Genomic DNA, 12,923 nt, shown 5'->3' on the forward strand with positions numbered 1-12,923 from the left:
AAGAGTGAATAAATTCAGTTCCTCTAATCTTTCCTCGTAGCTGAGTTCCTCCATGCCTCTTATCAGTTTGGTTGCCCTTCTCTGCACTTTCTCCAGTTCCCCCATATCCTTTTTGAGAACTGGTGCCCAAAACTGAACTGCATATTCCAGATGAGGTCTTACTAAGGATTTGAACAGGCGCAAAATTATATCTCTCTCTCTGGAGTCCATACCTCTCTTAATACAGGAAAGGACTTTGCTCGCTTTGGAAACCGCAGCTTGGTATTGCATGCTATTATTGAGCTTATGATCTATCAAAACCCCCAGATCCTTCTCCACTATGGATTCCCCCAGTTGTACTCCCCCTAGCATGTATGATGCATGCATATTCTTAGCCCCCAAGTGCATAACTTTACATTTCTCAACATTAAACCTCATCTGCCACATAGTCGCCCAATTAGACAGAGCATTGAGGTCGGCTTGTAAATTGGAGACATCCTGTAAGGACGTTATTCCACTGCATAGCTTGGTGTCATCTGCAAATACGGAAATGTTACTTTTGATCCCAGACCCAATATCATTTATAAAGATATTAAAAAGTAATGGTCCCAGCACTGAACCTTGGGGTACACCACTGATAACCTTAGACCATTCAGAGTAAGAATCATTAACCACTACTCTCTGAATTCTGTTTTTTAGCCAGTTTTCTATCCATTTACAAACTGATATTTCCAAACCTGTAGACTTTACCTTACACATGAGCCGTGTGTGCGGAACTGTATCGAACGCTTTTGCAAAATCCAAGTATATCACGTCCACCGCCACCCCTCTGTCCAAGGTTTTACTTACCACCTCATAAAAAGAAATCAGGTTTGTCTGACAACTTCTGTCTTTCATGAATCCATGCTGTCTGTTGCTTAAAGCGGGACTGTACTGGGGAAAAAAATATTACCGTATATACTCGAGTATAGGCCGACCCGAATATAAGCCGAGGCCCCCAATTTACCCCCAAAAAAACTGGCAAACTTATTGACTCGTGTATAAGCCGAGGGTGAGACATGCCTGTCCATCCCTGTGTGTGTGTCCGTCCATCCCTGTGTGTCCGTCCATCCCTGTGTGTCCGTCCATCCATCCCTGTGTGTGTGTGTGTGTGTCCATCCATCCATCCATCCCTGTGTGTGTGTGTCTCCATCCATCCATCCATCCCTGTGTGTGTGTGTCTCCATCCATCCATCCATCCATCCCTGTGTGTGTGTGTCTCCATCCATCCACCCATCCCTGTGTGTGTCTCCATCCATCCACCCATCCCTGTGTGTGTGTGTGTGTGTGTGTGTGTGTGTGTATATGTGTATGTGTATGTGTATGTGTGTGTGTGTGTGTGTGTGTGTGTGTGTGTGTGTGTGTGTGTGTGTGTGTCCAGCCTACCTTTGTCCCGAGCCTCCGTCCCGTGCCTTGCCTCCTTGCCTCCGTTCCGTCCCGTGCCGTGCCGTGCCTTGCCGTCGTGTCGTGCCTTGCCTTGCCTCCGTCCCGTCCCGTCCCGTCCCGTGCCGTGCCGTGCCTTGCCTTGCCTTGCCTCCGTCCCGTGCCCTCTTCGGCGGCCATTGTAAAATTCAAAAGCCGCGCCTCCTCCTTCGCCTGTGATAGGCGGAACACTGAATTTCCCAGCAGCCTGTGTTCCGCCTATCACTGCCTTCGTATCATCCTCATCCGTAGTACGAGGATGATACGATGTCCGTGATAGGCGGAACACAGGCTGCTGGGAAATTCAGTGTTCCGCCTATCACAGGCGAAGGCGGAGCCGGAGGCGCGGCTTTTGAATAGAATGGCCGCTGTCTGTCTGCTCGACACGCTGATCGAGCGGGCAGACAGCGATGACTCGAGTATAAGCCGAGGGGGGCACTTTCAGCCTCAAAAAAGAGGCTGAAAATCTCGGCTTATACTCGAGTATATACGGTAAAAGCCAGCAGCTATAAAAACTACAGTTGCTGACTTTTAATAAATGGACACTCACCTGTCCCGGGGGCCAGCGATACCGGCAGCCGAGGCTGATCGATCGCTCGGCTCTCGGCTGCTGCCGCCACCATTCTAGGTGAGGGAATCAGGAAGTGAAGCGAATCAGCTTCACTTCCCGGTTCCCTACTGCGCATGCGCGAGATGCGCAACGCAATAGGAATTGTCCGCGCTGTCTCTGGGACCCGTGTGTGTCCCAGCAGACAGCGCGGCAGGACAGGAAGAGGCATAGACTCCCACGGGAGGTAGGTGTAATTACCTGTCTTTGACAGGTATCTGCACCCCCCTGAAAGGTGCCAATTGTGACACCGGAGGGGGGGAGGGTTCCGATCAGCGGAAGTTCCACTTTAGGGTGGAACCCCGCTTTAAAATATTTTTTTCCTGCAAGAACTCGTCTATGTGGTCTTTTATTAATCCCTCCAGTATCTTCCCAACTATAGAAGTTAAACTAACAGGTCTATAGTTACTTGGTAAAGACTTTGTTCCCTTTTTAAATATAGGCACCACATTGGCCCTGCGCCAATTCAGTGGTACTATTCCTGTCATTAATGGGTCCCTAAAAATTAGACACAATGGCTTTGAAATTACAGAGCTCAATTCTTTTAGGATCCGTGGGTGGATGCCATCAGGTCCAGGTGCTTTATCCACCTTTATCCTGTCCAAATATTTCTGGACCATATCACTTTTGAGCCATAATGATGAATTCATCATAACTAACATTAGTAATTGTTACGAAAAGTTAATAAACCCAAAAGTTAAAAACCCAGGAAGTCAGCACAGCACAGGGATGGTGGGAGCCCCTCATAATGCTAAATTCATCATAACAAACTTTCGTTATTTTAACGAAAAGTTTACGAATCTAACGAAAATTCATATTTCGTACGAATCCAAATTGAATTTCGTATACGAAATACAATTTTTTTTTCGTAAGAAATGAAACACATTTTTTGACAGCGCCCATGTCTACTGTCCACTCCACTGTGCAGAGCAGACACGGACACAGTCCTGCTCTCTTCTATTGGGGAATTCGATGGAAACGGACCGCTTGTCCATTTCCATCCAATCCTTTCTGATCCGCAAGACAAATGAAAAATAGGACCACCATCCATCTGTTTTTTGCAGGCAGGATTGGATCAGATGGCAGCGGTTGTCAGTGGACATGTGTCCGCTGACACCTGCCGCTCCATAGACGAGACTGGAGGGTCTCATGAGGTCCGCCTGAAAAACCAACAGGCAGACCTGATCAGACAGCCTGTGTGAAAGGGGCCTAAAGGATAAGTTCACTTTTTAGAAAAAAATAATAAATGCACATTTTTTTGCATTTAAAAAAATGTGCATTTATTTTTATTTTTTTGGAGCCTTTAAAACTTTTCACCAGTGATCAGCAGATGGTGCCATGCAGGTCTCCTGCAGATCTGTCAGGCCGCGTACACACGCGGGGACTGTTCGCTGAAACTGTCCGCTGAAACCAAGTTTCAGCGGACAGTCCGCTCGTGTGTGGGCTTTCAGCGGACAGTTTCAGCGAACAGTCCGCTGAACAAGGTTTTTCGGAAATTCCGAAAAACTGTCCGCTGAAACCTTGTTTCAGCGGACAGTCCCCGCGTGTGTAGGCTTGTTCGTCAAACAAAGTTGCGCGCATGCTCAGAAAGGATTTTCACGCCGAAAGTTATAATGCAGTGTATAGGACGTCGTATTTTTCGTCCCGTCGTACGTGCCGTTCACGTCATCGCGCACGGTTTCAGCAAACTGTTCGTCCGTCGTGTGTGGCCATGTCCGTCCATGCTAATTTTGAGCGGACTGTTTGCCGAAACTGTTTGACGGACAAAGTTGGGCGAACAGTCCCCGCGTGTGTACGCGGCCTAAAGGCCCGTACACACGGTCGGACTTTTTGACAACAAACATGCAAATTAGCTGTTTTGGAGCAACATCCGACTGTGTGTACGCTCCATCGGACAAACTTTTTCTGTTTTCATCGGACTTTTGTTGGCTGTGCGAACGGACAAACTTTCTGGCAACAAAAGTCCGATGGAGCAAAGTCCTACCGTGTGTACGCAAAAGCATCAGACTTTTGTACAAGGTACAAACACGCATGCTCAGAACCATTGCAAACGATCAGACTACAATACAGAAGTTGACCAAAGGTGGCGCTGGAGTCATTGAACGTCCTCTTTTGAAGCGGCGTCAGTACGTTGTGACGTCATTACGTTCGTGTTTGTTGTCAAAAAGTCAGACCGTGTGTATGCAATACAAACTTGTGGACAACACACTTTGTACAAAAGTCCACGGAAAAGTTTGTACAAGTCCGACCGTGTGTATGGGGCTTAAGTGTGTCTGTGTGATCGTACATCCTGTACAGGCTAGCAGACACACTGACAGGAAGAATCAATGAAATACGATGGCACTCCTCAGTGCTCCTCAGTGCCATGGTAGTTCATTGAGAATTAGGCCCCTTTCACACATGCGGACATTATGTCCGTATTTCATCCATCCGTTTGCGGATGAAATACGGACATACATGCATTCCTATGGGATAGCGGGTGTCTGCGGATGAACATATCGTCCGCCTAAATCCTATTTTTCTATCCATCTGCAGAGCGGATCGGATGAACACAGACAGACCGTCTGTGTTCATCCGATCCCCCATAGAGGAGAGCGGAGAGCTGACAGGGCAGTCCCTGCACAGTGTGCAGGGACCACCCTGTTAATCCGCCGGCTCAGCGGGGACAACGGAGCGATCCCCGCTGAGAAAGCAGATCATCACGGAGCGGATCATTACTGATCCATCCCGTGTGAAAGGGGCCTTACAGGCCAACAACCGCAAAGGAAGTCGGGGCTCTTAATTCATTCATACACAGAGCTGTGTGAATGAATGAATGACGTGGCCGTGTGGGCAGAGCTCTGCATGGCTGTGCTGATTTTAAAAAGTGACAGCTAGTACAGGGAACTTCTCCCAGTACTGCTGTCACAGGGGAGGGGGGGGGGGGGTAGCAGCTGCAGCATTGGGATACATGCCACGTGTTCCACCCTAGGAACGGGTGTAATATGTTCCCAAAAGTGAACTTATCCTTTAAACCTGAAAATTAGCCCTTGTGGGCTGCACCCACACTTGAAGGGATAATTGTTTAGTCTAGTAAAGAGTAAACACGTTTCTACGTACTTGATCCTCCACTCCTCCAGCAGGTGGCAGTTCCCACTCTCTCCAGCAGTGGGCAGTCTTTCAGCATGATCATATTCCAATACAGTGCTAGGGACTCTGCATTGGTCTTGATGATGTCAGAACCCTATACCGTTGGAGTGCGGGGGGAAGACGTCCCATGGAACAGTTTTGCAGCACAGAGGAGCAGAAGATGAGGGTAAGTAAATCTACTTTACCAAAGTTCCCTAGACCTAAATGAGTAATTAACCCTTGCATTGCGGGCCCAACCTCACAGCAAGGAATAATTTTCAAGTTTCCAAGAGTTGTTAATGTTTAGCCTACCCATCTTGTTTTCCTATTTAGAGTAAGGAAGCTAATGCTTGAATATGGCTTTTCCAAGCATGATGGTATCATTTTAAAACCCGATAGCAACAGAGTACTGGTAAAGACTAGGAGGCTTGAGTGATACATTGTATAATAATCCGTTTGTCAATGATTTAAATTTTTTTGTAATAAGTTTGTGAAGCTACTGTATTTATAATGAGGTTCCTTGATTCCGAATGATACCTTAAGGCTCGGTCCACATGGGAGCGATGCGGGAAACCCTGCGATTCGTGTGCGGGTTCCTGCATCACACCCAAATCGCAGGCGGTTCACAATGCAAAATTAATGACACTCCCAAATCAGTTCACAGATCGCAGTGCGAACTGTGAAATCGTACAGGAATCGGATTGCATTGCAGTGAAAACCCATGCGATCCGATTCCAGTGCAGACCAAAAAAAGGGTTCTGCACCATTTTGGTATGAATGTGATATGATTTCAGCCATACATTGTATTTGGCTGAATATGCATCGCACAGATATTGAATGCAATCTGCACAGCATGGTGGTGCAAATCACATGCGATGTCTGGCAGTGTGAACCCAGCCTAATGGCCCATACACACAATCCGAAAATCAGATTGTCGGTTTTTTTGGATGCTAGTTGCATATCATGGAAAGGTTACTAAATTTACAAAAATTCTCATATGACAGAATAAAAAATCGGAAGTGATGTCATGTGTTGTAGTGTATTTGTATTGTGTTTTCAGACGACAACTAAAATCATACGATCTGGTATCATACCTGAAAAAATGTTGTGCTTGTCCCACCAGATAATATCGGATGAACTGTGGTGATCGGTTCTCAAAAGCTCTGTACTAACGATCCATTTATCGTACGATCGCATCGAAAGCCGTATTTTTTTCGTATGATTTTCGGATCGTGTGAACGCACCATACAATCCGACCTTTCATTCTTTGTATAATCGTCAGAATTACAAACACTATGGAGAACCTACTGGAACTATCCAATCAATTGTATGCGATAAGGCAGGCCATTGTACTACACAGGTATTGGTTGATCTGAAGGAGATTGCACGGTCAGATTGTAACGTTTGTGGTGAGCTTTCATGATGACATGAATGCTGTCGGTGCCCTCCACGTTGCTCATTTCCCATCACCCACTGCTGCTGTCATCTTTATTTCATTATCCATGTAAATGAATTTACCAGAAGAGTGGAAACATGTGATGGATTTTATTTAATTCATAATGTAAAATACTCAGAACATGCAAGAGTTCCAACAAAAAGCAAATAAAAACTGCACAACTATTATACCAATCTGCAACTGATCAGGCCTAGATCTGTGGAGTGACAGCGTAGTCTGGGGTTCAGTTTGGGAGACCTCCCTGCCTTCAGAAGACATATTTTCCATATGGCATAGCTAAGCCTGTGCAAGGCAATATTGATCAGCACCAAACTACAGCTCCGAGCTTTTTTCTCGTCTTTCTGATGGAACAAGGAAAGAGTTCGCATGCGCCGTAGACAGTGGTGCCTGTCTTCGGGCAAATATCTCCTAAACCGTATAGGTTTAGGAGATATTTCTAGATATAATCTAGGCTTACCTGTAGGTCAAAGTGGTTTGTAAGGGTTTACAACCACTTTAAGGGCCGGTTCACACCACAAAAACGCACTCCGGATGTGTTTTGGATGCGTTTTTGCTACAGTTCACACCACAAAAACTCACTCCAGATGCGTTTATGCATGTGCATTTTTAATGCTTTTTTCAATGCATTCTCCCTCTCTTGTTTTTTCTTTTTATTCCGAGGTTTCCTGTTTTTCTTTTCAATGTAATGCATTCTGGTGCATTTTTGATGCGTTTTGCAACGTTCCAGTCAGGCTCGGTTCACTCCTAAACCGGCCGCTCTCCATTTCAGGGATGAATCAGGGCAGAATATTTGCCTGAATTCGGTCCTGAAACTGAACCAAAGACACAGAGTTTCTGTGCTGTGCGCTCTGCAGCCGCCCCAGAGACACGTGAATTGGCTCCACAGAAAGCCAGTAACATTCTCCTGCTATGCGAATTGTATGCGGGGAAAACCGCCTAAAGTTCTGTGCAGAAAAAAATCTGGAACTGACCACACTGGTGTGAACTATGCCACTGGAACCCATATAATCTATTGTCTATGCATTTTAGATGCAGAAATAAAATAACACTGAAAAAAAAAAGTTCTACGCAGAACTGTACTGGAATGCGACAAAACATATCAAAAATACACTGGAACGCATCAAAAATGCATTACAGCAAAACAAAAAAACAAAACAGGAACTTTGTGGAAATGCATTAAAACTACATCAAAAATACATAAAAAAAGGACCGGAATGTAGTAAAAATGTGCATATAGAAATGCATTCAGAACCCATCTGGACTGCGTATCTGTGGTGCGAATCGGCCCTTAGGCAGTGTGCTGTGATATCCAAGATTGGATGTGATTCGCACCGCACTGCAGTGTAAATCACATGCAATCTCTGTGTGATGCGATTTCAGCCATACAGATAGTATGGCTGAATTCGCATCGCATTTGGAGCAAATTTGAACAGGACCCTTTTTTGGTCTGCAGCAGAATCGGATCGCATGGGTGTTCACACTATGCGATCCGATTCCTGTCCGAGTTTGCAGATCGCATTGCGATATACGAACTGATTTGGGAGTGTCATCAACTTTTAGCTGACACTCCCAGCAGTTCGCATAGGGCAGTGTGAACTGTTGCCGGGAGACATACGATGCTGGAACCCGCAGTGCATTTGCAGCTTTCCTGCATCGCTGCAGTGGGAACCATCCCTTACACCCGAAAGGCCAAAGTGACAGATCCCATTCAAACAACACATTTAATCTATATATATTTATCATTTTAAAAGACAAATAGGCTGTAAGTTTAATCATCAGTCACTTTCTACATTTTCATGTTTGGTCCATATTTATCCCTATATCCATTTTAAGCTGTACTCATTTCCTTCTCAGGTCAAGCAGATGCAGCTTTATATTTCCTCCACCTCTTCAATTTCTTCTGTATCCTCCTTTCCCAACGCCATAGGTCTCTCCTTAATTTTTTTCTTCCCTTTGCCCTTTTTCGATCCCTTTCCCCCACAGGTGCACCGCCGCACCCACATCACTTGGCGGATGACTCTTCTATCAAGGTGAGTGCACTGAAATGCCACTGGACGCGTTTCAGTGACTGAAGGGCTGCAGAGTCGCCCATCGGAGCAATGGCCGCAGAATCGAGGGAGTAGAGGAATGCTTGACAGGCAGTCACGAAAACGAATGTGCAAAGGCTGGGACCAGCGCAGGACTCGACTACAGGCATTACTGGGCTTCAGGACCTGTAGGAGAGACGAAGATGATATTTAGTGCACATTATTAGGATTTCCCAAGCCATGAAGGAGATGCCATGACCCCACCCAAGATGTGGCCCCTGCTGTTAATTACATGAAACCCTAACCATTTCTTTTACTATATATAAGGCATTACACTAGTTATTAAAATTCAATTATAATTGCAATTTCAAGAATCCCAGTTCAATAAACTGGATGCTGCTTCAAAATTGGGAACTTTATTAAAATCACTAAATATAAACAACTAACAGTACTGACTAATTACCAAAAGGCATAAAGACATATTGGGGTTGATTTATTAAAACTAGAGAGTACAAAATCTGGTGCAGTTCTGCAAAGAAGCCAATCAGCTTTCGTTTTTTTTTTTTGTCAAAGTTTAAGAGCCCTTTCAAACTGCGCCGCCTAGGGCATCGGCGTTAAAGTGACACTATTTTTGGCGCTGATTTACTGTTGTTTTAGTGGCGCTTTTCGGCCACTAGTGGGGTGGTTTTAACCCCCCGCTAGCGGTTTTAACCCCCCCCCCCGAGCATCGCTTTGCCGGCAGTGTCGCAGCGCTGCCCCATTGATTTCAATGGGGAGCAGCAGTGGAGGAGTGGTGAGTTCACCGCTCCAAAGAAGCTGCTGGCAGGACTTTTTCTGATGCCCTGCCAGCGCATCGCTCCAGTGTGAAAGCCCTCAAGTTTTCACACTGGAGTGCATGGAGCAGCTGTTTTAGGGTGTTTTGTAGGTGCAATTTTTAACGCTATAGCGCCTGCAAAACGCCCCAGTGTGAAAGGGGTCTAAGGCTAGATTCACACCTATGCATTTTTAGTGCTTTTTGCATTTTGCAGATTTGCACTACAGGACATGTTCCATAGGAAACCATGTTAAATGGACTGTTGTGCAAATCTGCAAAATGAAAAAAGCACAAAAAATGCATAGGTGTTAATCCAGCCTAATTGAACAAGCTGAAGTTAGAAGCTGACTGGTTACCATGCACAGCTGCCCCAAAATTTGCCAGTTTTAGTAAATCAACTACATTGTCATTGAAAAAAATGCCTAGGGGGGTAGATAGATAGAGCTGGGGTTATCCTACTGGAATCGTTATCCAACAGTTGTGCAGTGGTGTTTATACAATGTGTCTTGTTGATTTCAGTGTGGTAACTTCTACATAGCAAAGTTTTCCCACAAATCTATCTGATACTGAACTGCTACACCACCAGTTATTAGTCCAGATACACATTTATAACAATTTAAATTCAGGAGGGAGACCATGAAATAAATACAACATGTTATTGCAGGCCAAAGCTCGCCCCCCTTCATCATGGTCTAAGGATTCCAGCAGGCAAGAAATTATGTTGCAAGTTTGAAAATGACTTGCTAAGCTATTGCTAGACTTGCCAGGCTTCACAAGTTTGTTGCACAATTGCAGAAAGTCCGCATTGCATGACTTTAGATCAGCTTTTTTTGGCAAACATTCTGCTGCAAGTTCTGATTCAGTTATGTTGTGCAATAGTCATCCAACCACAGGGGGCACTGTGGCTGAATTGTCATGCTGTAGACTTGCAGAGCTCTTACTGTAGACTCACCACTGTAGCTTTGCTGAGGTGTGCCCAGAAGGAGGGCGAAGAGCCCATAAATAGAGAAGCACCTGAGTAGTGAGGCAGAGTTCCAGATTCTAGCCTGGAGGGGACCCCTGCTGAGAGGGCTTGACATCCTGGGCAGAAGCCAGCAGAGGAGCCAGAGAAAGACAAGGGGTTAGGCTTAGCTGTTGGGCCTATCCAAGGGGTCAGAAGAGAGCTCACGGGAGAAGAGCTGGGAAGGAAGCTATGGGAGAGAGTCCAAGAAAGTCTGCATCTCCCCCACAAGGAAAGAACCTGGTGGCTGTTAGAAGGAGGCAACCGAAAATCCTGTGGTTGAGTGAGTACAAGACCCCAGTGCTGCAAGAGGGACTGTGTGGTAATTTAGTCTTTGAGAAGAAGACAGATCATGTTAGCATAGAGATTCTGAGGGACATTTGCTGAAAGAAATACAGCCTAAAGTGTGCCAGTTCAGCTAAGTAATGTTGCAGTACTGTGGGGTGTTGTACAGGTGCAGCTGAAGCCCTCTGTCAAGGAGTGGACAAGTGCAGTCAAAAAGTTAGTAGCCCTCAATCTGTTCAAGCTCTACAGTTCCAGAGTATCCCAAGCTCTCTATTCCCATCCTAATTTATTGTTCCTTAATAAAACAAAGGGGAGGAAATAGGCCTAAACTACCAGTGGCTCTCTAGGGGGAGCACTACAATTGGAAACAAAAGCAATGGATTGGATTGACGATACAATGTATATGGTTCTTTAACCAAGCGACTGATGAAGCACATTGCTGGCCAAAGCAATACAAATCTGACAGAGGTTCTAACCCTTTTCTACACTATTAGACAAGATTCCATTTTGGCTGGAATTCGGCTTTAAAGTCTTAAATGGGTCATACTTATTCAGCTGTGAATCACATTGTATCATCAACAACATTTTTCGATTTTTGACCGCTGAAGAGCTACACAATCCAGTAAGACCCAGCTACATTTTGTAATGGTAAATTTCTCTACTATATCTTTTGGCAAGTGAAGTCAACTATTTTTGAGTGAATTGGAGCCTCTCCATGTAAGTGGATACCCTCTGTGTGTGGGGAGGCTACAGGATCTCCTTCTTCAAGGAGGTAAAATGAAGGAACAATGTTTAGAGGCCTGCAGGACCCTACAGCAGACTTTCTGGGTGCAAAAATGTCTACACTCTATAACATTTCCACTTCTTACCGTGTAATTGGCTCTGGTATATTGGCCCTTGCAGGGTCTGATCATACACAGCCTCCGCTCAGCCTTTGGAACACAGGTCTCTTCTTCATAAGTTATACGTATGGAGTTCCCAAATCCACATGTTTTCGAACAGGGGGTCCACTCAGTGGCAGGTTTACAGGTAGGTGAGTCCAACATTGGGGCAGAATCTTCTTCTAGATCTGTGGACACAGAACAATGACAAGGAGCTACATAGGATGAACAAGAATGTGCAGAGTGCATTAACCCATAGTGATCCCTGAAAATTCAACCTTTTTTAAACTGGCCACAGCTAGTTCAGATTTACATTTAACTACAGCTATGTAATTTGATGGTCTACCTGAGTTATTGCCAGATGTAGCAGGCTCCTCTTCCCTCTTTTCTTCTTAGTATTATAAAAACCCACATACACGGCTCTAATGTGCAGTGCTACACAGTGGTTGAGCTTTACTCCTCCATCTGACAATGAAAGTCAAGGAGTCACTTGGCTCTTCAAAAACACAGTGTGGCTGATATCTTAGCTCGACAGCTGTTAAAATGGACCTGATCTTAAAGGAGAAGTCCAGCCTGAGCTCGTTTGGCTGGGCTTCTCCTGTGGATCACAGGAGTGAAATTCGTTTTTGCACTCCTGTGACCCGTTTTCAGCAGAGAGCGGACTGAAGTCTGTCTCTGCTGATGTCACAGAAATCAGTCCACTGTTTCATCCCGACAGTGGGAGCTTGGATCCACCAGGTGCCTGGACTGATAACCGCCTCAGCCTCTCAGGGAGCCCCTCCACAGCTCAGCGCTAGACATGTGCAAAAGGAAAAAATTAGTTTAGTTTCGTTTCGTTTTAATTCGTTAATTCATTCATTTCGTTTAGTTATATTCGTTAACTTCCTTAAATTCGTTTTCGGATTTCGTTTAGTTTTCTACCGAATTCGAAAAATCGGCCACATTCGAAAATATTTCAACGAAATTCGAAAATATTTCTACCGGATTCGAAATGATTTCAACATGATTCGACATTATTTCAACCACATTCGAAAATATTTTGTGACCCGATTTTAGAGCCATGTATCTCGGGGTCACTTGGTGCTAGAAACTCCAAATTTGGATATGTTGTAGTGCTAGTACTATTGTGTTTGCATACCAAATTGGGGTTTCTAGCTATAAGTGACCCCGAGATATGTGGCCCCAAAATTAGGTCGCAAAATGTTATTAGTTAATAGAGCAGAGAATGACATTTTGCGACCCGATTTTGGGGCCACATATCTCAGGATCATTTATAGCTAGAAACCCCAAATTTGGTATGCAAAC

The 12,923-nt window shown here is 45.1% G+C and overlaps 1 protein-coding gene across 1 annotated transcript in view; it reads right to left on the reverse strand.

The window, feature by feature from the left end:
- Positions 1 to 6,685: 6,685 nt before the first annotated feature.
- The window catches only part of LOC143937430 (CCN family member 3-like), a 36,124-nt gene continuing 29,886 nt past the window's right edge, over positions 6,686 to 12,923 (reverse strand). The window contains exons 3-4 of the mRNA XM_077460811.1: positions 11,607 to 11,806; positions 6,686 to 8,824 (exon numbers count right to left, since the gene is read on the reverse strand). Of these exons, the coding sequence (XP_077316937.1) occupies positions 8,483 to 8,824; positions 11,607 to 11,806 (542 nt within the window). The 3' untranslated portion in view covers positions 6,686 to 8,482. The remainder of the gene's footprint in view (positions 8,825 to 11,606; positions 11,807 to 12,923) is intronic.

The sequence above is a fragment of the Lithobates pipiens genome, unplaced genomic scaffold (assembly GCF_037356315.1).
Source record: "Lithobates pipiens isolate NorthernLeopardFrog02 unplaced genomic scaffold, aLitPip1_a1.2 Scaffold_1, whole genome shotgun sequence".
NCBI classification, from domain to species: Eukaryota; Metazoa; Chordata; class Amphibia; order Anura; family Ranidae; genus Lithobates; species Lithobates pipiens.